The 21,815-nt window shown below is 43.2% G+C and overlaps 1 protein-coding gene and 1 long non-coding RNA gene across 2 annotated transcripts in view; one reads left to right on the forward strand and one right to left on the reverse strand.

Moving 5' to 3' along the window:
• The window catches only part of LOC137333168 (arrestin-C-like), a 63,769-nt gene extending 45,236 nt beyond the window's left edge, over positions 1-18,533 (reverse strand). The window contains exons 1-11 of the mRNA XM_067997354.1: positions 18,505-18,533; positions 18,118-18,165; positions 17,153-17,183; positions 16,831-16,891; positions 14,515-14,559; positions 11,427-11,623; positions 9,080-9,139; positions 5,867-5,934; positions 3,791-3,926; positions 1,834-1,918; positions 444-516 (exon numbers count right to left, since the gene is read on the reverse strand). Of these exons, the coding sequence (XP_067853455.1) occupies positions 444-516; positions 1,834-1,918; positions 3,791-3,926; positions 5,867-5,934; positions 9,080-9,139; positions 11,427-11,623; positions 14,515-14,559; positions 16,831-16,891; positions 17,153-17,183; positions 18,118-18,165; positions 18,505-18,533 (833 nt within the window). The remainder of the gene's footprint in view (positions 1-443; positions 517-1,833; positions 1,919-3,790; positions 3,927-5,866; positions 5,935-9,079; positions 9,140-11,426; positions 11,624-14,514; positions 14,560-16,830; positions 16,892-17,152; positions 17,184-18,117; positions 18,166-18,504) is intronic.
• The window catches only part of LOC137332757 (uncharacterized), an 83,969-nt gene extending 65,295 nt beyond the window's left edge, over positions 1-18,674 (forward strand). The window contains exon 3 of the long non-coding RNA XR_010965741.1: positions 18,552-18,674. This is a non-coding gene — a long non-coding RNA (uncharacterized lncRNA). The remainder of the gene's footprint in view (positions 1-18,551) is intronic.
• The last annotated feature ends 3,141 nt before the right edge of the window (positions 18,675-21,815 follow it).

Here is a 21,815-nt window from a genome sequence, read left to right on the forward strand (position 1 = left end):
ATAAAAGGAATTTCTTATCTTAATCTCCCAAAGAGAAATGGCTGGGAATTTCCGGGAGCTGCTCCCCTCCCGCCATCATAACTCCACCGGAAGTGCGTCAGAAACCCCATTTACTAGATGGTGTGTCAGTCCAGCTGAGCACGACTCTCCTTCTCACTCTTTTCCTGCAGGGAAACATTTGCATTCCACTTGGTGCCCTTCTCTCCCCACGCAGCAATGCAGAGGAAGACTGGGAAAGCCCAGTGTGGTGCAGCGAGTCGCAAAACAAGTCGGTGCCACACCACCACTGGAATCTCACACATTGCGGCAGCTAACTGCAACACCAATGCCTCACTCACACCACAGTGTACAAAGACACATATATATATAAATACACATACCCATCCAAACACGCTCACACACAGCACTGAAGTGATATATTTCCTATTGCAGCCGCAACTTACTTTGGTTCTTCCGAACAGACTGTCTTTGCATATTTGTCAAGTTGATAGAGGACTACATCTGTGACCTGATCAACTGATTGGATAAAAGGACAATGTAATTCACAGTAGCTGACAGGTAACACTCACAGCACAGTGCCAGTAATGCCATTTCTGATGTGGAACAACTAATCAAATGTTGAAAACCACACTTCCTCCGCAGATGTGCTGGTGGCACACCCCCCTCCTTTTATTAGCTCAATGTTTCACGTGTAGGATTCTGCTAATATTCTAATTCCCCTAAACTGACTGGAAGAACGTTTTACAGCACAGAGTGTAATTTACTGACAAGTGCAAAAGGTCGCTCGTTGAACAAAATAGTGTACAACACAAGTGCAAAATGGATGGAATAAAATTAGCACAAGGTGAGTCAGGAAGGGGTCTGGGAGTAATAGCGGACTTATCACTGACAACGTCTAGACATTGTGGTGAGGCAATTAAAACAGCTTACAAGTGCTGGGATATACAGCCAGCATAGTGGAATACAAGCCTACTGAGGTTATTTGATGCATTAGCCAGAGGCCACTCACTGGGGACTGTACACAGTTCTCATCACCACATTACAAGAGAGGTGTACAAGCATTGTAGAAATGAGTGCAGAAGAGCAATGTGAATAATTTTAAATGTATCTAGGATGATCAGCAGGAAAGACTAAAAAAAACTTTAAGCTCACATTTAGGGACAAAATGGTTAAGAAGGGACTGTTAAAGTATATAAAATATTGAATGTTCCAGCTAAGAGTACAGTTAAGGGGCTTATTTACTGACCCCTGCTAAATAAATACAGTGAGGAACAGAGAATCCAGGGATTAAAACTGTCAACCTCCGCAGGGATATTTGACTGTCTTGTGTTCAAGGGTGACAGTGGTTGTTTTGGCTCAGTAAATATCTCATCTGTGTCTGTGGCATTACAGCAGCTATATGTGTTGCCAAATGGAGAATGGGGAACACCATTGTACCCTCTGATTCTCAACACTTTAGTTACCGTGTTATGTTCTTGTTCTCGTGAAGAAAATATCTGAACTGAGCTATTTCCATTTTCTCTCTCAGACCAGGCGGGCAGACCAGAGCAAACCCGGATCAGTGAACTGTGAATCAGTTTAAAGGAAGATGCTTCCCAATGGCTCAGCTCATTAGCGGCCCAGTGTGGATCTGAGTGATACAGAGCACGAGGGCAGCAGGTTCCATCGCTCGTCTGTCTCAGGTCAATGGAAGGTGGTGATTGGAGCACTAGAATTGATCTCAGTACCCATGGGATGGGGAGGTGGAATATCAGCCTGGGAATCTGCTGCTCACACAGTATTCCCATGACACGAAAACAAACACAACTGTGCAAATAGGGAGATTGCATCTACCTGATAACTTAATCTTCTTCACCACCTTACTTGTGTTATTGGTAATGCAGACAGTGACTTCAATAGGTTCACCGTGATAAAACATCTGTAAAAAAATCACATTTAGCTCACACAATCACACCGACTCTGTATAATACTGTTTATATCGCAGGCTGTGCTGTTCAGACCACTTTGTGGCACACACTAGATATCAGTGAGATTAATTAGAGAGTGATTTTAACCTATCCCGCCCGGCAGGAACGGCTGCGCAGTTAAAATCGCCTCCAGAAACGTATTGCCGTCATTTTAACCTGGCCCTTTTTAGGCGACCGAGGCTCTTGCCTGACAGGTGGGAGCCTCATTAACACTGCAAATCAGAGTTCTCTGAGGCCATTAGGTCCCCAGTGGCATTTTAACTGCCGACTGAGTGGGGTGCCTCTCTCAGTGAAACCTCCGGGCTCCGCAAATAAAGTCTGGGCCTCTGGCGTCCGGACTCCCCTCCTTACCACCTGCGAGACCCTGTCAAACCTCCCCCCACCCCGCCACCCTCAGGTGACTTATCCAATGGCATCCAGGCTGCCCAATCTTTACCTGCTGGCATCTGGCTGCACCTTTCTGCACGTTTCAGGCGGGCATCTTGCCAGTGGGATGTAAATGAGGCCGAACAGTTAAAATAGCCCAGGCCTCAAATAAATGGTGGAGGGAGTGGCCTGCCTCAAACCCGCTCCCAGTTAAAATCACCCTCTAAAAGTCTAAGCAAATCCTGGACTCAAACAACGAGCTAGACGGGGCTGAAGAACCGTGTCTAGACTTTACACACTGATGTACTTGTTTTTCAATATTACAATATTACTTCTTCAGTGTTATAACATCTTTTAACATCAGATCAAATTAACTAATCTGTTAATCTGCTACTGTTAATTTGGTCATTGAATTTTTAAATTTAATTTATTCTGAACTCCAAAGACTGTTTTTCTGTTTCGGTGCTCCATGGTTGCTAATTGCCTTTTAAGGAGTAGCCCCAACATCATAAACATCCTCATCTGCACTGATTGTGTGGCATTGGGAGCAGTCTGCCCACTCAATAAGCCTTGTATCCAATATGTACTGGCCATGTAGTCTCTATATCGAGTGACAGCACATTACACAGAATGCCTTGTTTTACACACAATATTCACATTTCATGTAACATTTTTACAAAGGTATTTTCATCAGGGCTTGAATGTAATTAGGATTAAACGGCATTCACAGCAGCCTGGATTGGCTTTGGAAGACATGGGAAAGTCTGCAAATATCAGAGGGATTACTATTTAGCAAAGGATCATCCAGCACTGCCCTCCATTTCACTGATTGGATTAAAAGGGATTATTTTCGTACTTTGTTTCTGTATTTAAATAAATGAAACGGTGAAAGATATTTTTATTTCTGTCTCTGTTTTCTTTTTGCATATTCTTGGGGGGTTCCTGAGCCTGACAATGTGAGGAACTGGAAATGACACTAACTTGGGCTGATATGCCAGTTATACATTGTTCAGAGGGCAGGTCAAGGGCAGAAAACCCTTGAATATTGGACGATGGCCTGCATTGGTACTGCCTCCCTTAAAGACAGAGGCAGCTAATGGGAGAAATTAGAATGCAGCAATTACATGTAAAATAACTCCCTCTGTGCTCCCCCTCCCCTTGCCAGAGGCTATTCCCTGACTCAAAGTGTTCAGCGCATGACATGTTCCCAGGTCTCTGACAACGCTGCTGTGTAACCAGCTACCAAGAGTCATACAAGAGCAATCTAGGCTGACTCTATCACCTCAGCCTCCCTAAGTCTTGGGTCGATATTCACTCTGTGGGAAGGGCAAACCAATGCTCGACCAGTCACAAATACGCTGCAGCACAAGGCAGTCACCTTGATGTGTGACTGAGATGATTTCGGTGCTACCCGGTCTTCGGGCATTACCTCCGTCCAAAAAGCGACCGGAACTGACCTCTTTGTCAAGTGATGCCTCCAGTTGTAGTGGCTTGTCTGACATGAGGAACCGTCGAGTCATTTCCGCTTTGGGTTGCACTGAGCTTTGCTCAGGTGCATATCGTATCTTGCGGATAATCAGCTTCACTGAATTCCTGTCACACAAGACAAAACGACTCATCAATTGCACTTTGCCTCAGAAAATTATCATTAAGTTTGATCCACGATCACTGAGGAGAATAAAATGTAACTGCAAGGCACCTAGAACCGGGTATTGTTCATTGTTATTTAGTTTATTGAAGTTCCTCCCAGACTAACATTTTCTCCGCTCCTTTCCAAAGGCACCGACCTTTGGTAGGGTTCAGTTTAAAACTCCCCGGTACTTTGCTCAAGTGGCCATTCTTCATGTGTGAGCCTAGATTGTGAGGGATCAATTATAACCCGACTTGTCTATTGCCCCACTCTTTGTGGCACTTCCCTTTAATTGTTCCCATCCCTTTAAATCTAACTTGCACACAATTTTCCTCTCCTACCAGTGGTGTTATCCCGAGACCCACCTGAGGTTTCACCTGGAGTTGTGAATAATTATGAAAATGAGGTGAGACTGGAAAATTGAGAGCTATTAGCACATGATTTTCAGGCAGGTCTTAAAGTAGTTCAAACCCAATCGGAACTGACTCAAACCTGAAGGTGAAAATCGGCATTTCCCCTTTATGAAAAGAAGGAGATTTAATTTAAAATATTGTTATTCCAATCTATTGCTGTTAATCCGTTATTTATTTATTTACCTCCCCCTCTTGAGGTAATCTTCCTGTGATCCAAATTCACACAGTTTAGGACAATGTTAAATTTCATTCCGTTCTCATGAAGGCTCCACAATTGAAATGTCAACTTGTCTGTTGTCTGCACAGACGGCAAGCTGCGAGTGGGAGGCTTCTGAAGAAGCTTCCGGTTAATCGGGCATCCATCTCGTGCGATGCCATCGGTGGTGTGCTGGTACAGACTCCCATGAGAAGAGGAGCCTCCACCAACAACATTTGCCAAAGTGAGTGCCAAACTGCTGCCTCACTCTGCAGATGTAGATGGGGTGGGGTGTGGTTGCTGGTGTGGGTGTGGCAGGAGGTGGGTGAGGGGGAGGGAGAGGTGGTTGCTGGTGGGAGGGGGTGTGGGGGGGGGGGTTCTGAGTATGGGTGCCAGCGGGGCGGGCAAGCAGCACCTCTTGGGCAGCCTGACCTACCTGGCATCCCCTCCTCCTCTTCCTCCAAACATCAGAGGATCCCTAGAGGCAAACCCACTGGTGCCAATAAATGGATCTCGGGGCTCAATTTAAAAAAAGGCAACGGGCACAAAGGCTCATGAAAATCCAAGTGCCAGCTGGAATAAAAAGTAACAACAAAAATACAGGAAGAGCCATTAAAAGGCCGAATGCACTTACCCTCAATTCTGGGGACTTTTAACGGTCCTCCCGCCTGCAGGTCTGCCCAAGGCTTCCTTCCCATCAGGTTTTCATGGCTGTGCTCTGGACTTGGTGTCCAGCATCCCCAAGGGTTGGCAAATAGCGCAGCACCATCCCCCCTCCCCCCCCGCCCGCCCACCTCTTTTAACGTAGGTTAATAAAGCTCCCGCCTGCTTCACATGTCAGTCTCAGGCCAGACAGCAAGATTGGCTCCATAACAGGGGAACTCCGGCAGAATTGATTTCTGCAGGATTTCCTGACTTCTATCGCACCGTCAATGCTCCAATTTGGGGTGCTCAGACGATGAAAATCAGCCCTAGGAGAGTTTGAGTGAAGTACCTCTGATCCCTTCCCAGGCTGACCCTCTGAACCCAGGCAGCAGATGTGCTGAAATACATTCTGTACTTCAGCTGTGAGCGACGTCATCAGAAAACGAAGTAACACAGGGTGTTTCTGACTGGAAAGTGGATTCAATAGGCAACTAGACTTGTTTCTGCAAGAGAAAGGGATCAAGGGATTTGCTGAGATGGAAGATAGCTGAGATTAAAGAAAAAGAGATGGGATTTTTGGACCAAACATCCACTTCTGTTCTAATGGTGACAGTGCCAATACTAGTTTGGAAGGTGAAAGTGCCTGTACCTTTTATGAATTTTTTCCTCCAGGTTATCTGCACAGAATCCTTTCACCTCAAAATCCACGCCGCAAGCCTGTACCAGAAGCAAAAAACATATATATTTTAGTTAAAGCAGAATGGGAGAAGGGTAGGCCTCCAAACTAAATTCATTGTTTTAAAGGGCCACTGGCTTTCTGAAAAAAAGCTGTGAAGCAAACAATTATTTACACGAGTTGCAAATCAGTTACAGGGTTTCACAATAATGTCAACTGCATGAGGAAATGCCATTATATTACTTACTGTGTGGCTCCATTGGCCTTTCCCTGTCCTCAAAATGGACAGCAATTGCATTTTAACATTTTTGGTTGTAGGTTTGTTGTAGGGATATCTTTCCCCCCAAAATTTTAGGAAATCAGCAGAAAGCAGTTCTATTTCTGTAAAGAAACAACATTTAAAGGGACGTTGGGGTAGATTTTGACATTGTGTGATAGTGTAAAACCGGCCATAGAGAGTCAGCAGCCCATTTTAGATCACTCTCAATTTTTTTAATTCCACTGACTTCGGTGGAAATGGGGAGAGATGTAAGAGAGGCTGGCGACTTGCTATCGCCCATTTTACACTATTGCACAAAGTCAAGATCTACCTTAATGTCCCTTTGTTTATTTTACCTTGACCCGTGTGAGGATTTTGCTATTGTCCTTGCTACAAAAACGGAAAGTAAATGTTTATCTTGGACTATTTTTAAAAAAGAATTTTACTCAGAGATTTCTGTGATTCTGGAATTATTATCAGATGCCCTAAGCTCCCTTATTCCAGTTTACAGATATCAATATACATGGTGTATCGTGTGGAATAGGGTTATTTCTGAGGGATTGTGCAATCATATGCAAGATGTGCTGTGTTCCCACCAACAGTTTTGATTATTCTGTACCGCAGTGCTTTACACCATTTAACAAATAACGGTGAGCACATTTAAAATAATGTTTGGTGTGTTTTTGTACTTGGGCAGAATTCTAAAGCAGCTTCGGGGAGAGGGCTGGTGGCAGAGGATCATGTCTCTGACAGACAAGCACGATTGCTTTTAAAAATAATTATTTTAAATACTTGCCACCAAAAGGCTCCTTGTTTGTGGCAGGAACCTTTAATGTCACCAGAGTACAGTGTTAATATGGTCCCTGCCCACCTCCTCTATGACAAGGTGTACTTTGCAAAACGGGAGACAGAATGAGTTCATTTATTGGCATCTCAGCAAAAAACACCCTGCTGGGTATTATATATATTGCAAACATACTTTTAGTTCAATGCAGGCAGATCAGCACCTGCTCTGTACGTTAGCAGACAGTGAAGGCTACAAGCTTTCAATGCTGCCACCATTCTGTCACTCAAGACAAGGGGTATGCCTACCTCAAGGCAGGAGAAAAAAAGCAGAGAATTAATGTTCACTCCTTTTAAAGGGGCACGATCCACTTTTTCTGTTATCCATAAACTACAGAATTGTTATTTTTAACTACCAGTAGGTGGCGGTGTTGCTCTTGGTGAATAACTGGTGACCTGTTCACTGTAAAGGATTACACTCAGGTAGAAGATTCTTACATTCTTTGCTGGTGGATGCCACGGGGGTGATTTTAAACCCCAAGAACGGGTGGGTTGGGGGCGGGTGGGAGTTGAAAATGGTTGTTTTTTGGGTCGCAACTGCAAAATTTTCGGACTTTGCATTCCCAGTGGGAAACCTGTACTTTTACACACCGATGTTAAACCCCGGAAGTGAAGATGGGTTGCGGTCGTGACCCAAAATAAAGCTATTCTCAACTCCCACCCACCCCCAATTCCGTTCTTGGGGTTTAAAATCATCTCCCATGTCTCCCTGATTTTCATGTGATTTGCATTCTCTCACCAACGCATCGACACATTTTACGTCACTGGGACTGCCCTTCGGAAAAAGGGGGCAGATGTCCTTAAGCGCATCTCTGGTCCCATATGCCCCAGGTCCACTGGAGGCCCAGCAGGAATAGGCTGGAAAGCCTAGTCCTCAGTGTCAGAGGTCATAGGTGACCCGGACAAGGTACTTGATGACTTGTCCGTGCTCTTAGAACTGTAACCCAGCAGGAATACACATCATCAGGAGAGGGAGGGAGAAAACTGGATTGGGAAAAAGGAAAAAAAACATTGGTTTCTCACTGTTGTTATGATTACAATTGTTATTATTTGTTTTGTTTATGGCTCTTGCCCATTGACAGCACTGTAGTGGTGTTGGGAATGTTTGTCATTTGTGCACAGTTTTCATGTATTCCAAACGAGAAAACTAGCAAAAGCTGATCAACAACTTGAAACATCTGACACGGACCCCTCAAAGAAAACTGACCCACTCAAAAACAGTCCTGAATATGTAGTTAGACTGAGAATATTGTGGGGCACAGGCTTGGCATAACTTTAGCTCCAAATTCTTCCACTTGTGCGGCAGAGAATTGTGACAATTGAAAGGAATTTCCCTCATTTCGAGTGGAGAAGCTGGGACTCTTGTGGAGACGTACTGGAGCTCTCTGTTGGTGAATCTGTTCGTTGAGCGGTTTTAAAATGGTTTCTGCACTGAGCACTTCTCCCCAGTCTAGCTAGTTTATGGGGACACTGGGGGATAGTTTCCAACTGCCGGCCGTCCATTTCTCACCTGGAAGAGGTTAAAAATCGGGCCAGTGGGAGGGGGCAGGGGGAAAGTGCACCTCGGCCGTCCCATTAGGGCCCAACATCTGCCCTGATGCAATTTTCATGCAGGCTTGAAAATGGGCAAGCAACATGCCCGCCTGAAATGGGCGAGGGGGCGGGGAGGGAGGGAGCTGCTTAAATATGCAAATCAGGGTCCAATTTTCCGGTACAAATAGGCCGAGCGTGCACTGCACACGCTCCACCCATTTGTACAAGGTCACGTGCGGCCTGACCCACGGCTGGAGGCTGCTCAAAGGATGGCTCAGGAAACTGTTCATTTAGATTTTCTCCGGGCCCAGGAGAAGCCTCGGTTTGGCGCCTGAAGTCGAAGGCGGTTCGGGGCCTCGGAGGCTGGCATTGAGCAGGAGGTGCAGCCGCTCCGCGAGCCTCCCAGCCGTTCCAGACAGAGGTCGAAGATCGATCCCATGCTTCATCCCCCCTCCCCCCTCCCCCACCACATTTCTTCATCGTCAACGGGGGAAATACTTATTCTATGCAATCTATCCACCGACGTGATGTGACGCAAGAGGCATGTTTACCTTTCCATGGTCTTCTGGTCCTGGCTGCAGGGTGACTGAACAGGGCAGGTTTGGAGGAATCTGTAATGACGTTAATTATTTCAATGCAAAATAAATTACAATACAGCCTTAACGATACAGTCCTTGGGATAATAGATAGCTCATTTTAATTGACACCATTTTGTGACACCAAGACTATTTTTAAAAAACTCATATGAGGCATCATAAGGGGAGATTTACAGAGCTAAACTTGTTTTGATCAGTGAAAAGAAGATTAAAATGCTGACAGACATGGATACTGTGAAAGCAGCTCAATTTACTTAGATTATTAATAGGCCGTTTGTAAGACTAACAGTTAGAAGAACTTTTCCCTCACAGAAGAGCGGATATGTAGCAAGGAGTTAAAACCCCTTGAGCACTGTGAATTTAAAGCTTACTGGACCTTTGGACAATATACCTGGATTTGAACAGATGCAATTTAAAACAACTTGCAGAGGTTTTTTTGGTTTGTAAGACATGATTGATGACAAAGAAAGGGAGTACCATGGAAAACTAGGGAGTCGCAGAACTAATATCACATAAAGTAGTAAATACCTACTGAAGCAGCCATGTTAAGCCACGCAAAGCCGTGAGAAAGAGACAGGTTGTCATGGCAGCATGATAATGGGGGGCTGCCACATTCCGTGGGGTCTGGAAAACATATGAGGCCATTGCACCTGGTCCCAAGCGAGATAACTGTCAATCATTAAGGCCTAGTCATGGTCCGAGGCGTGGCAACAGTGTGTGATAGGCCAAAATGACATTATCCCGAATTTATCGACGCCCCAAGGGGCAAAAACAGTATTAAAAGAAGACATGGAATTGGTACTGCAGTCAGGTGGAAGCCTAACAAAGCTGGCATACAGGAGGGACTTCCAGCAACAAGACTTCGAAAGCTCCGAAAGACTTAATCAATCATAACAGGCCTTGAAGCAGAAATCCTTGGTTTTATGGTGATAATTGTAAGCAATTTTACAACACCAAGTTATAGTCCAGCAATTTTATTTTAAATTCACAAGCTTTCGGAGGCTTCCTCCTTCCTACCTGACGAAGGAGGAAGCCTCCGAAAGCTTGTGAATTTAAAATAAAATTGCTGGACTATAACTTGGTGTTGTAAAATTGTTTACAATTGTCAACCCCAGTCCATCACCGGCATCTCCACATTATGGTGATAAGCATTACTTGATTTGCTTGCTGGAGTGTGGAGCACGGTTTCATACATTGCTTGGTTTTGCTTCATGCTGGTGTGAATTATAACATCATTAAATAATCACTTTTGATTAGCGAAACTACCTTGAGTGGGGACTTACTTTGCCTGACTATTCATCCAGGTTTAAGAATCACTGGAAAAGTAGGCAAAATTTCCTACATAGGTGAAGCTGAAGCAATTAACTCCTTTAAAAATGAGCTGCTTAAATATCTAGTCAGAGTAGGTTATAGGGTGTAAACTGTCAAATACTCTATGGGACACAATAATTGCTGTAATGCTGTGGTGAGGCGTGAATATTTGTATGGAGGACAATGGGCCAGGGTTAAAAAGTAGAGATATGAAAACAGGTGAATATTCTGGATTTTGTTTGATAACAGTTGGAATCAGGGAGTATTTATACAGTCTTTCCAGGAGATTAAATGCATGATGTAGACTCTGTGATATTATCGAATGTGGAATAATGAACTCAATGGGTCAAATGGTCTTTCTCATCTTTTCCTATGTTAACGCCTCCTAAATTCATACAGTAATGTACAGGACTGAACTTCAGTGCAGTGCTTGTTAAATTATATTTGATTTTGTTTGCTAAATTTAGACATTCGTTGTATTGAAAAGCATGTTATTCTACAGAAATAGCATTGTTTTAAATATTTTATATATATTGGTACTTCAGAATCACAGCTGTTTCAAAATTACAGATACCTTTCAGTTCAAAGGTGTCTGTAACTTTATGGTTTTATTACTAAAAATATTTTGAAACCATAATGAACACCTGTAAACTTATATAAAATAACAAAGGTTAGAGTTTGCTTCAAAGTCAAAGCTTAGAGTTTGCTTTAAGGTCAAAGTTGAGATAAGAACATAGAAATACATGGACTCCAGAAGGGATCTGCTGCTTGAGAAGTCTGGTCCATCCACAGACCTTGCGTAATCTACCCTCTCATGAACTCTATGCCGCCTATTTAATCTCCTTGATTCCCAAAGCTTGTTAAACAGAATGCCCAAAGTCTATCCACACTTACAACACCATTCTTCAAGCCTGGCTAGTTTCTTTTCACAGATGATGTTTCCCTTGGCTCTGATAGCAACAGGGACCATCTTGTACCATTACAACCCTACCTCAAAGAAGAAAGGGTAGCAGTTCTCTCCCAGTTTTTTGGCCAGTCTCTCCTGCAGCTGAGTCAATGCCCTTTTGTTGTCCGGAACTGGTGGATAGACCTGGATTGCTTCAGAGTAAATGTCCTTTCGGAAACTAAGGCCCATGACGTCCAAATCTTCACGTCCATATCGGAATGCACACGTCAAAATCACGTAAACTATGTAAACGGGAAATACAATAATTACTTAAACAAGTGAATTAAGAATATTTTACATTTATAGGGGTGTCATACTAATAAACAGCAACAACAACTTGCCTTTATATGGGCCTTTAACGTAATAAAAACATCCCAAGGCACTTCACAGGAGTGTTCTCAGACAAGATTAGACACCAAACCACATAAGGAGATATTAGGTCAGGAGACCAAAAGCTTGGTCAAAGGGGTAGATTTTAAGACATGTTATTCTACAATATATATAATGGCTATTCGTATCAACCAGGGAGCAATGGCACTCCTGGTCACATAGGTTAATATTATTGAGAATTTGTGGACTGGCAACAAATTTCCCCATTTCAGAGTGAGGGGTGGGGGGAGGCAGCGAATGGCAGAATCACAATAATAGTGGGAACCATTGGATTAATATTGAGTCTGCAAGTGAGCCTTGCAACTATTGAAGTTACAAAGCACAATGGTCAGACCTAGTACTGATAGAGGCACTGGAGTTCCAACAGGTACTTGGGGAGCTCAAATTCCCCCATTCCACGGAGTCCCTGACATTAGCTGTGGCAGATCTATGTGTTAGCTGTGGCTCAGTGGTAGCACTCTTGCCTCTGAGTTAGAAGGTTGTGGGTTCTTAAGCCCCACTCCAGAAACCTGAGTACAAAATCTAGACTGACATTCCTGTGGAGTGCTGCACTGTCTTTTGAATAAGATGTTAAATCGAGGTCCTGCCTGCCCTCTGAGGTGGATGTAAGATATCCCTTGGTACTATTTTGAACAAGAGAATGGGAGCAATGGCCAATATTTATCCCTCAACCCACAACTAAAAACAGATTATCTGATCATTATCATATTGCTGTTTGTGGGAACTTGCTGTGTGCAAATTGGCTGCTGCATTTCCTGCGTTACAACAGTGACTACACTTCAAAAGTACTTCATTGGCTGTAAAGTGCTTTGGGATGTCATGAAAGGTGCTATATAAACGCAAGTCTTTCTTTCTTTCTTCGGAAAAGAGGGAAACCAGATGATGCGTCTCTGCTGGATATTCTCCCCATGCTTTCAGGGAACTGAGTTGAGGTCTGTATCAGCCACGAACTAATTGAATGGCGGAACAGGCTTGAGGGGCTGAATGGCCTACACCTGTTCCTAGGGCTTAGATTTTCAAACTTTTCAAGGACCCTGGATTGCCTTCGAAGGGGTCACAGGGGTCCATGAGTCATCAGATTTATGATTTCTTTTCTCTGTATTTGTTGACTTACTTTGCCTAAATAACAACAGTAGCTGCACTTCAAAAATAAACTATTAATGGTAAAGTATGCCAAGGCTCCGGAATGTTCTGTATATAAGCAAGTTCCTTCTTTCTTTCTTCATCCATTATTTCTGTTGCTGAACACTGATACAACATGTTTTCTACAATGACAGCACTGTCTTCCTTTGGTTTGCTGACACTATCTATTGGACATTAGGTCGAGGGATCTCCAGAAACGTGGCAATAATTCGAGAGGATCCTTTTCACTAAAAAGTTTGAAAACCACTGAAGAAGGAGCATGTCAGAATGCCTCACCCTCCAAGATGTCTGATCTGGAAGGGAGTTGAAAAGTAAAGAGAGGTGTATGTACTTATAAAGCTTAAAAATTAAAAATAAACCTCGGGGGTGATTTTAACCCTGTCCGCCCAATGGAAATCAGGCCTGTGGACCCCTAAAATGACCCAAGCTACTTAACCACCTTGGAACTGTCGGGATCTCGCCATCCGTGATTTTACCTTGCTCTCTTGATCAGGCAGCAATGGCACCCATCCAAAGCCGACGGGGTCCATTACATTATCGGGGCCGGACTGCAATTTTAACTCGGGCCTGAGCAGGGGAATCTGCGACTGGTTTCCCACCAGGCCGGCCCAGGCCTGAAGAGGATCAGACCCAGAAAAGGCTGTAAAGGGTGAATGCTTCTCTTTCCTTTGTGGGGCCAGGATAAGGAGGAGAGCTCCAAAGGAACTGTCCTTTCGGAAAGTAAGGCTCATGTTGTGTCGGAGAGCGGCCTCTGGGTGATGCGATTTTCTGCCTCTTTCCGTTGACTTCCCGCCCAAAAAGGCCAAGGAGTCGGCCAGTGAGATTTAAATGAGGACTGGCCAATACAAACAGCCAGGCCTCATTCTACCACGGACCAGTGGGAAATTAACTTACCAGCGCGGTTTCTCGCGAGAAACCCATTGACAGGTAAAATCCAGGCCCTTATAGTTTGGTTCTTGAAGTAAAGTACAATTGTGAGATTAAAACAGGTGAAATGTTTACACTGAAGCTTATGAAGGAAAAGGACTGGAGATCTGGATATGGACTCAAGTCCACCAACTTTCCGACCCTGAAACTATAGACAGCAAACGCCTCACTGAATCAGTGTGTGATGGGTACACGAGTCTGCTTCAGTTTTTGGATTGTATTAAATATATTGCTGGGATGCTCACTCTGCCTAACATTCCATGCTATGGCAATGCAGAAATCTGCATTTTCCTTAGAACTCACCCTGAGTGTAAGACAGCCAATCTAAGGAGAGATTTACTCCCTCCCCAAAGCCCCAATAATCCATCACAAAATTATTTCCCCCACCTTCTCTACCACTAATGAGAAAGAGGCTTCATGCTCAAACTTGCCTGATGTCAGTGGAGGTGGCAGAGCAGAATCACACGAGAGTTTAGCCATTCATCAGCATCAGTCTGCTGCAATTGGAACACAGTGTGGCAACAGGACTCAGGAAAGAGAGTCAGAAGGAAAAGCGGTAAGAAGGGAGAAAGACACTTGTGGGCCAGTGGCAAAGGTGTGCCCATTGAGAAATTGCAGAGCCAACCCAATAGTCAAAACATAGAAAGGAAAATGTGTTAACTCAGCCCCTTACCTTTTCTGTCCTTTAAATACTCCGGATCAATCAGCAACACTCCATCTGCAAGAAACAAGTCAACACAGCTTCTAAAATATAAATACAGTACCATGTGATTACATTCTATTCACCAAAATAATGTTCTTCCTGAATCCTGGCAAGGATTAGGCCGGAACTCCTGCAGATTCTGTGTTGACCACATTTTTAAAATAAATGTATCTCAGCCCATTTATCAATCACACTGGAATACAGAAATGAAAATACTTCATTTCCCAGAATTATCCTTTTTCTCCTTATCATTGTCTAACCTTCCCAGAGTGTTGACATGCACTGGAGAATGGGTCCACGGGCACTGGGCATCCTCAGTACCTTGTCCAAGTAGCTAGTCTCAATATACGAGTGTAGTGAGCATCTGCAGGCTACTTGACTGAAGGAACCATCACCACTAAACCTGATCCTAACTCACCCAACAACTGCACATGTGCATTTTGTAGCAGGTTTCATATCAACAGTGGAAACTCTGGCTGCTTTGTCTCCTGTCCAGCCCAGGTGCCCAGGTGAATTGTAGCACCTCTCCTGTGTCTCAGCTGATATTAACTCGACATGGACTGGAAATCAGACTTGGAAACTTAGTGGTCTGAATGTGCTCAATTCAACACAATGCTGTGCACTTACCAACTGGCCATGGGAGAAGCTCACCTTCATTTGAATTTGTTATAATATAAAGGTATTTAAAAGGTATGAAGATATTTGCTGGACAGATAATGGCCAATGTCAGATGCCAACAGCTGGGTGACATTTTGTACTTGGATTAGGAACATTACATGTACAATGCCAGTCCATTGGAATTCTTTATATTTCACTGTTCAGATTGTTGAGCAAAGCCAATGCTAGAGATTGGACAGTTCTTTACTTTTAGTACCAGGATTTCAGCATTGAGCACTCCCAGGTGAGTTATAATCCAGCAAAACTCCCTCAATCTCAGAAGATCACCAATTCTGCACCAGTATTACTGAGATCAAGTTACATCGAGTCTACAGCACAGAAACAGGCCATTCAGCCCAACTGGTCTATGCTGGCGTTTATGCTCCACTCGAGCCTCCTCCCTCCCTACTTCATCTAACCCTATCTGCCTACCCTTCTAGTCCTTTCTCCCTGAAGTGCTTATCTAGCATCCCCTTAAATCCATCTATGCCATTTGCCTTAACTACTCCGTATAGTATCGTGTTCCACATTCTTACCACCCTTTGGGTAAAGAAGTTTCTCCTGAAATACCTATTGGATTTATTAGTGACTATCTTATATTTATGACCTCTATTTGGACACTCCCACAAGTGGAAACGTTTTCTCTACGTCTACCCTATCAAACCCTTTCATTATCTTAAAGACCTCTATCAGGTCACCCTCAGCCTTCTCTTTTGTATAATGAAATTCATTTCCAAATTACACACACATTCTGCAAGCTTATTAATGTCTTCTTGCAATTTGATGCATTCTCTCTTTGTATTAACTACACCCCCCTTTTTGGTGTCTTCTCCAAATTTTGAAATTGTATTTCCGATTCCTGAGTCCAAATCTTCTTTTATTTCCCACACATCTTTACATCAGCGAGATTGTGGATTTAGTGCTATTTTCATTATTGTTCAGTACTTACCAGAAACTGGGGTGAGATTGTCCTAAACTCATTTAACGTATAATCCTTACATTCAATAAAGAGAGAGAAGGCTTTCATTTCATCATTCTGGGCTTGACTTGAAACCTGCTCACCTGCCCACTGGAATTCATTCCTTTCTTTTCTTTGTGCCCCTCCTCTCCTGAAGATGCCAACTTATGCTGGGTACCAGCAATCCTTTGGCACATTGCGCATGGGTCCAAACAGTGGACTACTGGCGGCCTATTCAACTGTTCAAGACATCAAAGCCAAGTTCAGTCCTTAACTCATCCCATGTCTGCACATGCTCACTTGACAGGAGGACAATGATCAGGAAGTCTGGCTGACTTTCCCTCCTGAGTCAAGATGTGTCCAGGCCAATTGTAAAGCCTCAATTGCCATCCTGACTGTGATCAGGGATTGAATCTGGAACTTTTCTAGTTTTCTACCATCATGTGGTGCATTTATTCACTGAACCATCGAGGAAGCTTGAACCATTCGAATACCATGGAACAGGGTTGAAATGAAAGGTGTTTAGTCCATTAGAATTTTATAAGTGCTTGCTCAAATTCCCTTAGCTATTCCTTTTGTTTTACTAACACTGTACAGGGGGATGGGATACACACACTCGCACGGTACATCATTACTTCTGATTTCCAGATAATAGTCTCTGATGTACCCACCAACTGGGTCCACAGTGTTGACATGATCGACAAAGTCTCGCTTTCCCAGATAGAGTGAGAGCTGTTGATAAAGGAAAGAAGTGTTATTTTATACAAGGCTGTAACTTACTCTGCAACTCTATACTGGAAAATATACTATCGCCAAAAGTCAAAATTGCCCCCAGTATTTCTTGTTGAGAGAGGAATAATAGAATTACATGTAGCCAGCAGTGTGACACTACAAATGGTAGTGGTGAAATATAAAGTCCAGCAGCAATAATATGACAAAAGATCAAGTGAAAACTTCAATCAAACTCTCAGACAATGCCCTGAAGATACAAACCTTCTCATTTGGGCTTGACTTCTTGAAAACTCTGTAAATTGAAAAATAAAGAGTCACACACCCAACACATACCTTTCCAGCTTTAATATTAACATGTCATTAATGGCCATTGCAATAAAAAATAGCAGTCGTTTAAAAATTCCTACGCCCAAGTGCTCACTTTAACTTCCATTAGATCATTTCAAAATCTTTTCCAAAGAAAAAAAATGGCCAGATTTCTTGATCTTTCCTTGTAAGTTAAACTTTGACAACTGGGATCATGTTTGTTATTTGCCGCCATACCCTCCCATGGGTTCAAATATTCTTCCTATGATTTGCTGATCAGAACCACACAGAGCACCCCCCCATATGCTGATGCAACATGATTGTACTCGCATTTACTGATGTTACATCTCTGTCTTATATGCTAATGGTCTTGAGTTCGAATTGTATTGTTGATGCACAGAGCAAAAAGGTGTAACCTCTGTTTGCCACCCATAGGAGTAGCACTTTCAGGATTGATGATAAAAACAGCAGAATGGTGTACTCACAGTATGCTACTGTAGAGAGTGCTCTTTCAGGAGTCACCATATACCACTGTGTACAATTTGAGGAAATGTTGAGGAGTTCAGTTTGTCGTTCTTTAACTAAGAGTGTTGATTTTAACTCGGGGTGCGTGTGGGGTGGCCATGTCTGGAGCAAGAGGGTTACCCCCACATATTCCTCGGCGTGAAGCTAGGGCCATTTTAACTCCCAGGCCTCTTGAATAATTCAGCTCCGTCTCTCTGACGGGAATGACGTCACGGCCGGAGGGCGGAAGCGGGAATTGGGGAAGGAGCGGGAAGCGAGATGGGAGCTGGATGCCGTCGGAGACCGACATGCAGTTTATTGTAATTCAATCTTCATTACTTTAATCTCTTTTGATGTAAACACCTTAAACATGCTGCTGAAAAGACAGCTTTCATAGTGAGAGCATTCCTACTCACTGTCCTGCTTTTTGAGTCATGTTGATGAAAGCCAATGGATATGAAGATCTGTAAAATAGAAGAATATTGATAACATACAATTAATATGGGTAATAGTTTTAATACATAGGTTATAAATAAGATATATCTGTATAACATTAACTATTAAGGTTTCATTATACTACTATTTTCTCATTAGTGCCAAATGGTGTACATTAATATAAATATTGGCAGTGTGACTCAGCTTCCAATCTGATATCCAAGTTCACTACAGGCAAGTGCTGTGAGACTCCCAATAGGAGGCTGATTCTTACGATTGTCTTAGGTTTGCGGTATGACTCCAGTCTAGTGCAAAGCTGTATCTAAATGGCTGATCATCTGGAAACTTTTAAAACTTTGCATTGAGACTTTTTAATGATTTGCCATGTATTTTTCATTCTTTTCTGTTCCATCAGAATTTGGTCAGTTTACTCGTGGATGGTCCTGGATGTCATAGAAAATATCTACTGAGAATACACTTTGATTCCAGACTCACATCGTTCACTGACTGTTTGACTTTGACAGCGGAGATGGTCGAGGGGGCTTTATTTGTGATATGAATGCTGCTGAGAATGAATCATAGAAAGGTTACAGCATGGCAGGAGGCCATTCGACCCATCGAGTCCATTCCGGCTCTATGCAAGAGCAATCCAGCTAGTCCCATTCCCCTATCCCCGTAGCCCTGCAAATTTTTTCCTTTCAAGTACTTATCCAGTTCCCTTTTGAAAGCCATGATTGAATCTGCCTCCGTCATCGCCTCTGGCAGTGCATTCCAGATCCTAACCACTCGCTGTGTGAAAAAGTTTTTCCTCATGTCACCTTTGGTTCTTTTGCCAATCACCTTAAATCTACGTCTCCTGGTTCTTGACCCTTCCGCCAACGGGAACAGTTTCTCTCTATCTACTGTTTAGACCCTTTGTGATTTTGAATACCTCTATCAAATCTCCTCACAACCTTCTCTGTTCCAAGGAGAACAACTCCTGCTTCTCCAGTCTATCCACATAACTAAAGTCCTTCATCCCTTGAATCACTCGAGTAAATCTCTTCTGCACCCTCTCTAAGGCCTTCACATCTTTCCTAAAGTGCAGTGCCCAGAACTGGACACAATACTTCACTTGTGGCCGAACCAGTGTTTTATGAAGGTTCATCATGACTTCCTTGCTTTTGTACTCCATGCCTCTATTTATAAAGCCCAGGATCCTGTATGCTTTTTTAACCACTTTCTCAGCCTGTCCTGCCACCTTCTACGATTTGTGTCCATATACCCCCAAATCTCGCTGTTCCTGTACCTCTTTTAGAATTGTACCCTTTAGTTTATATTACCTCTCATTCTTCCTACTGAAATGTATCACTTTGCATTTTTCTGCGTTAAATTTCATCTGCCACATGTCCGCCTATGCCACCAGCCTGCCTATATCCTCTTGAAGTCTATCCCTATCCTCCACACTGTTCACTATAACTTCCAAGTTTTGTGTCATCTGCAAATTTGGAAATTGTGCCCTGTATACCCAAGTCCAAGTCATTAATATATATCATGAAAAGCAGTGGTCCCAGTACCGACCGCTGGGGAACACCACTGTACACCCCCTTCCAGTCCGAAAAACAGCCATTCACCACTACTCTCTGTTTCTTGTTACTTAGCCAATTCTCTTTCCATGCTGCTACTGCCCCTTTTATTCCATGGGCTTCAATTTTGATGAAAAGCCTATTATGTGGCACTTTATCAAACGCCTTTTGAAAGCCCATATACACAACATCAACTGCATTGTCCTCATCGACCCTTTCTGTTACCTCATCAAAAAACTCTATCAAGTTAGTTAAACATGAATTGCCTTTAACAAATCCGTGCTGGCTTTCCCTAATAAATCCACACTTGTTCAAGTGACTGCTAATTCTGACCCGGATTATTGTTTCTAAAAGTTCCCCCACCACTGAGGTTAAACTGACTGGCCTGTAATTGTTGGGACTATCCTTACATCCTTTTTTGAACAAGGGTGTAATATTTGCAATAGCTGCCACCACCCCCATATCTACGGATGTTTGGAAGATTACGGCCAGTACCTCCGCAATTTCCACCCTTGCTTCCCTCAGCAACCTAGGACGCATCCCATTACCGGATCGGGTGACTAATCTACTTTAAGTACAGCTAACCTTTCTCTTACCTCCTCTTTATCAATTTTTAGTCCATCCAGTATCTCAACCCCTTCTTCCTTTACTGAGACTCTGGCAGCATCTTCTTCCTTGATAAAGACAGATGCAAAGTACTCATTTAGTACCTCAGCCATGCCCACTGCCTCCATCCATAGATCTCCTTTTTGGTCCCTAATCGGCCCCACCCCTCCTCTTACAACCCATTTACCGTCTACATGTCTATAGAAGACTTTTGAATTCCCTTTGGCCACAAAACCTATTCTCATATTCTCTCTTTGCCCCTCTTATTTCCTTTCTCGCTTCCTCTCTGAACTTTCTATATTCAGCCTGGTTCTCACTTATGTTATCAAACTGACATCTGTTATATGCCCCTTTTTTCTGTTTCATTTTGCTCTCTATCTCTTTTGTCATCCAGGGAGCTCTGGCTTTAGTTGCCCCACCTTTCTCCCTTGTGGGAATGTACCGAGACTGTACCCGAACCTTCTCCTCCTTAAAGGCTGCCCATTGTTCAATTACAGTTTTGCCAATCTTTGATTCCAATTTACCCGGGCCAGGTCTGTTCTCATCCCACTGAAATTGGCCCTCCTCCAATTGAGTATTTTTACTTTAGAGTGGCCCATGTCCTTTTCCATAGCTATTCTAAACCTTATGATACTATGATCGCTGTTCCCTAAATGTTCCCTCACTGCCACTTGTTCCACTTGGCCCGCCTCATTCCCCAGAACCAAATCCAGCAATGCCTCCTTCCTCGTTGGACCGGAAACGTACTGGTCAAGAAAGTTCTATTGAACACACTTCAAAACTTCCTCCCCCTCTTTGCCCCTTATATTATTACTATGAAGTCCAATCAGCTGAACGTGACTACTGTTCAAGACAGTTTGAATCCAGATTCACATCATCTGCAATGAATGGACTCCCATCAGTGTTATCAGGAAAAAGATTCTGGACCAGTGTTTGCAAGAGTGTCTTGAACATTTGTTGATGTATCCTTCAGAGGTGGGCTTTGTGATGAGGGTGGAGGTGGAGCAGAATCATGCTGTGTGATCATCTGTTGGCAGCAGATTTTTGGAGTATCTTATTGAAAGAAGGGCTAGAAATTTATGCTTGCTGTTAGTGCAAAGGATCGTACAGTGCTTTCCATCTACACTATGTGTTGAATATATTAGGTAGTAATTTATTCTAAAGACATTGAATGTATGCCAACATGCTTTGCTTTGTATCTGATGTTACAGTTTTTTTATCTCATATGTGTGTAAAAGTTTAAATATCTATTGTGCATTTTGGCGGGGGGTGTAATTTTGTGCGCTAATTTATGTATCTTTTCTGTAGCATGTTATTTGGGAACAATGTATATTGGAAATACTTTCATGTCTTATACATATTCATTGTTTGTTGTATTTGTGGTGAGCACGTTTTATGTGATGGGTATAGTTATTTCTGTTGAGCAGTCTCAATGGGTGGTGTTATTTGATGGGGGTTGGATTCAAAAATGATGCCTTGTGTACATGTTTTGTTAAATGTGTTGCATG

The sequence above is a fragment of the Heptranchias perlo genome, chromosome 15 (genome assembly GCF_035084215.1).
Source record: "Heptranchias perlo isolate sHepPer1 chromosome 15, sHepPer1.hap1, whole genome shotgun sequence".
Lineage (NCBI taxonomy): Eukaryota > Metazoa > Chordata > Chondrichthyes > Hexanchiformes > Hexanchidae > Heptranchias > Heptranchias perlo.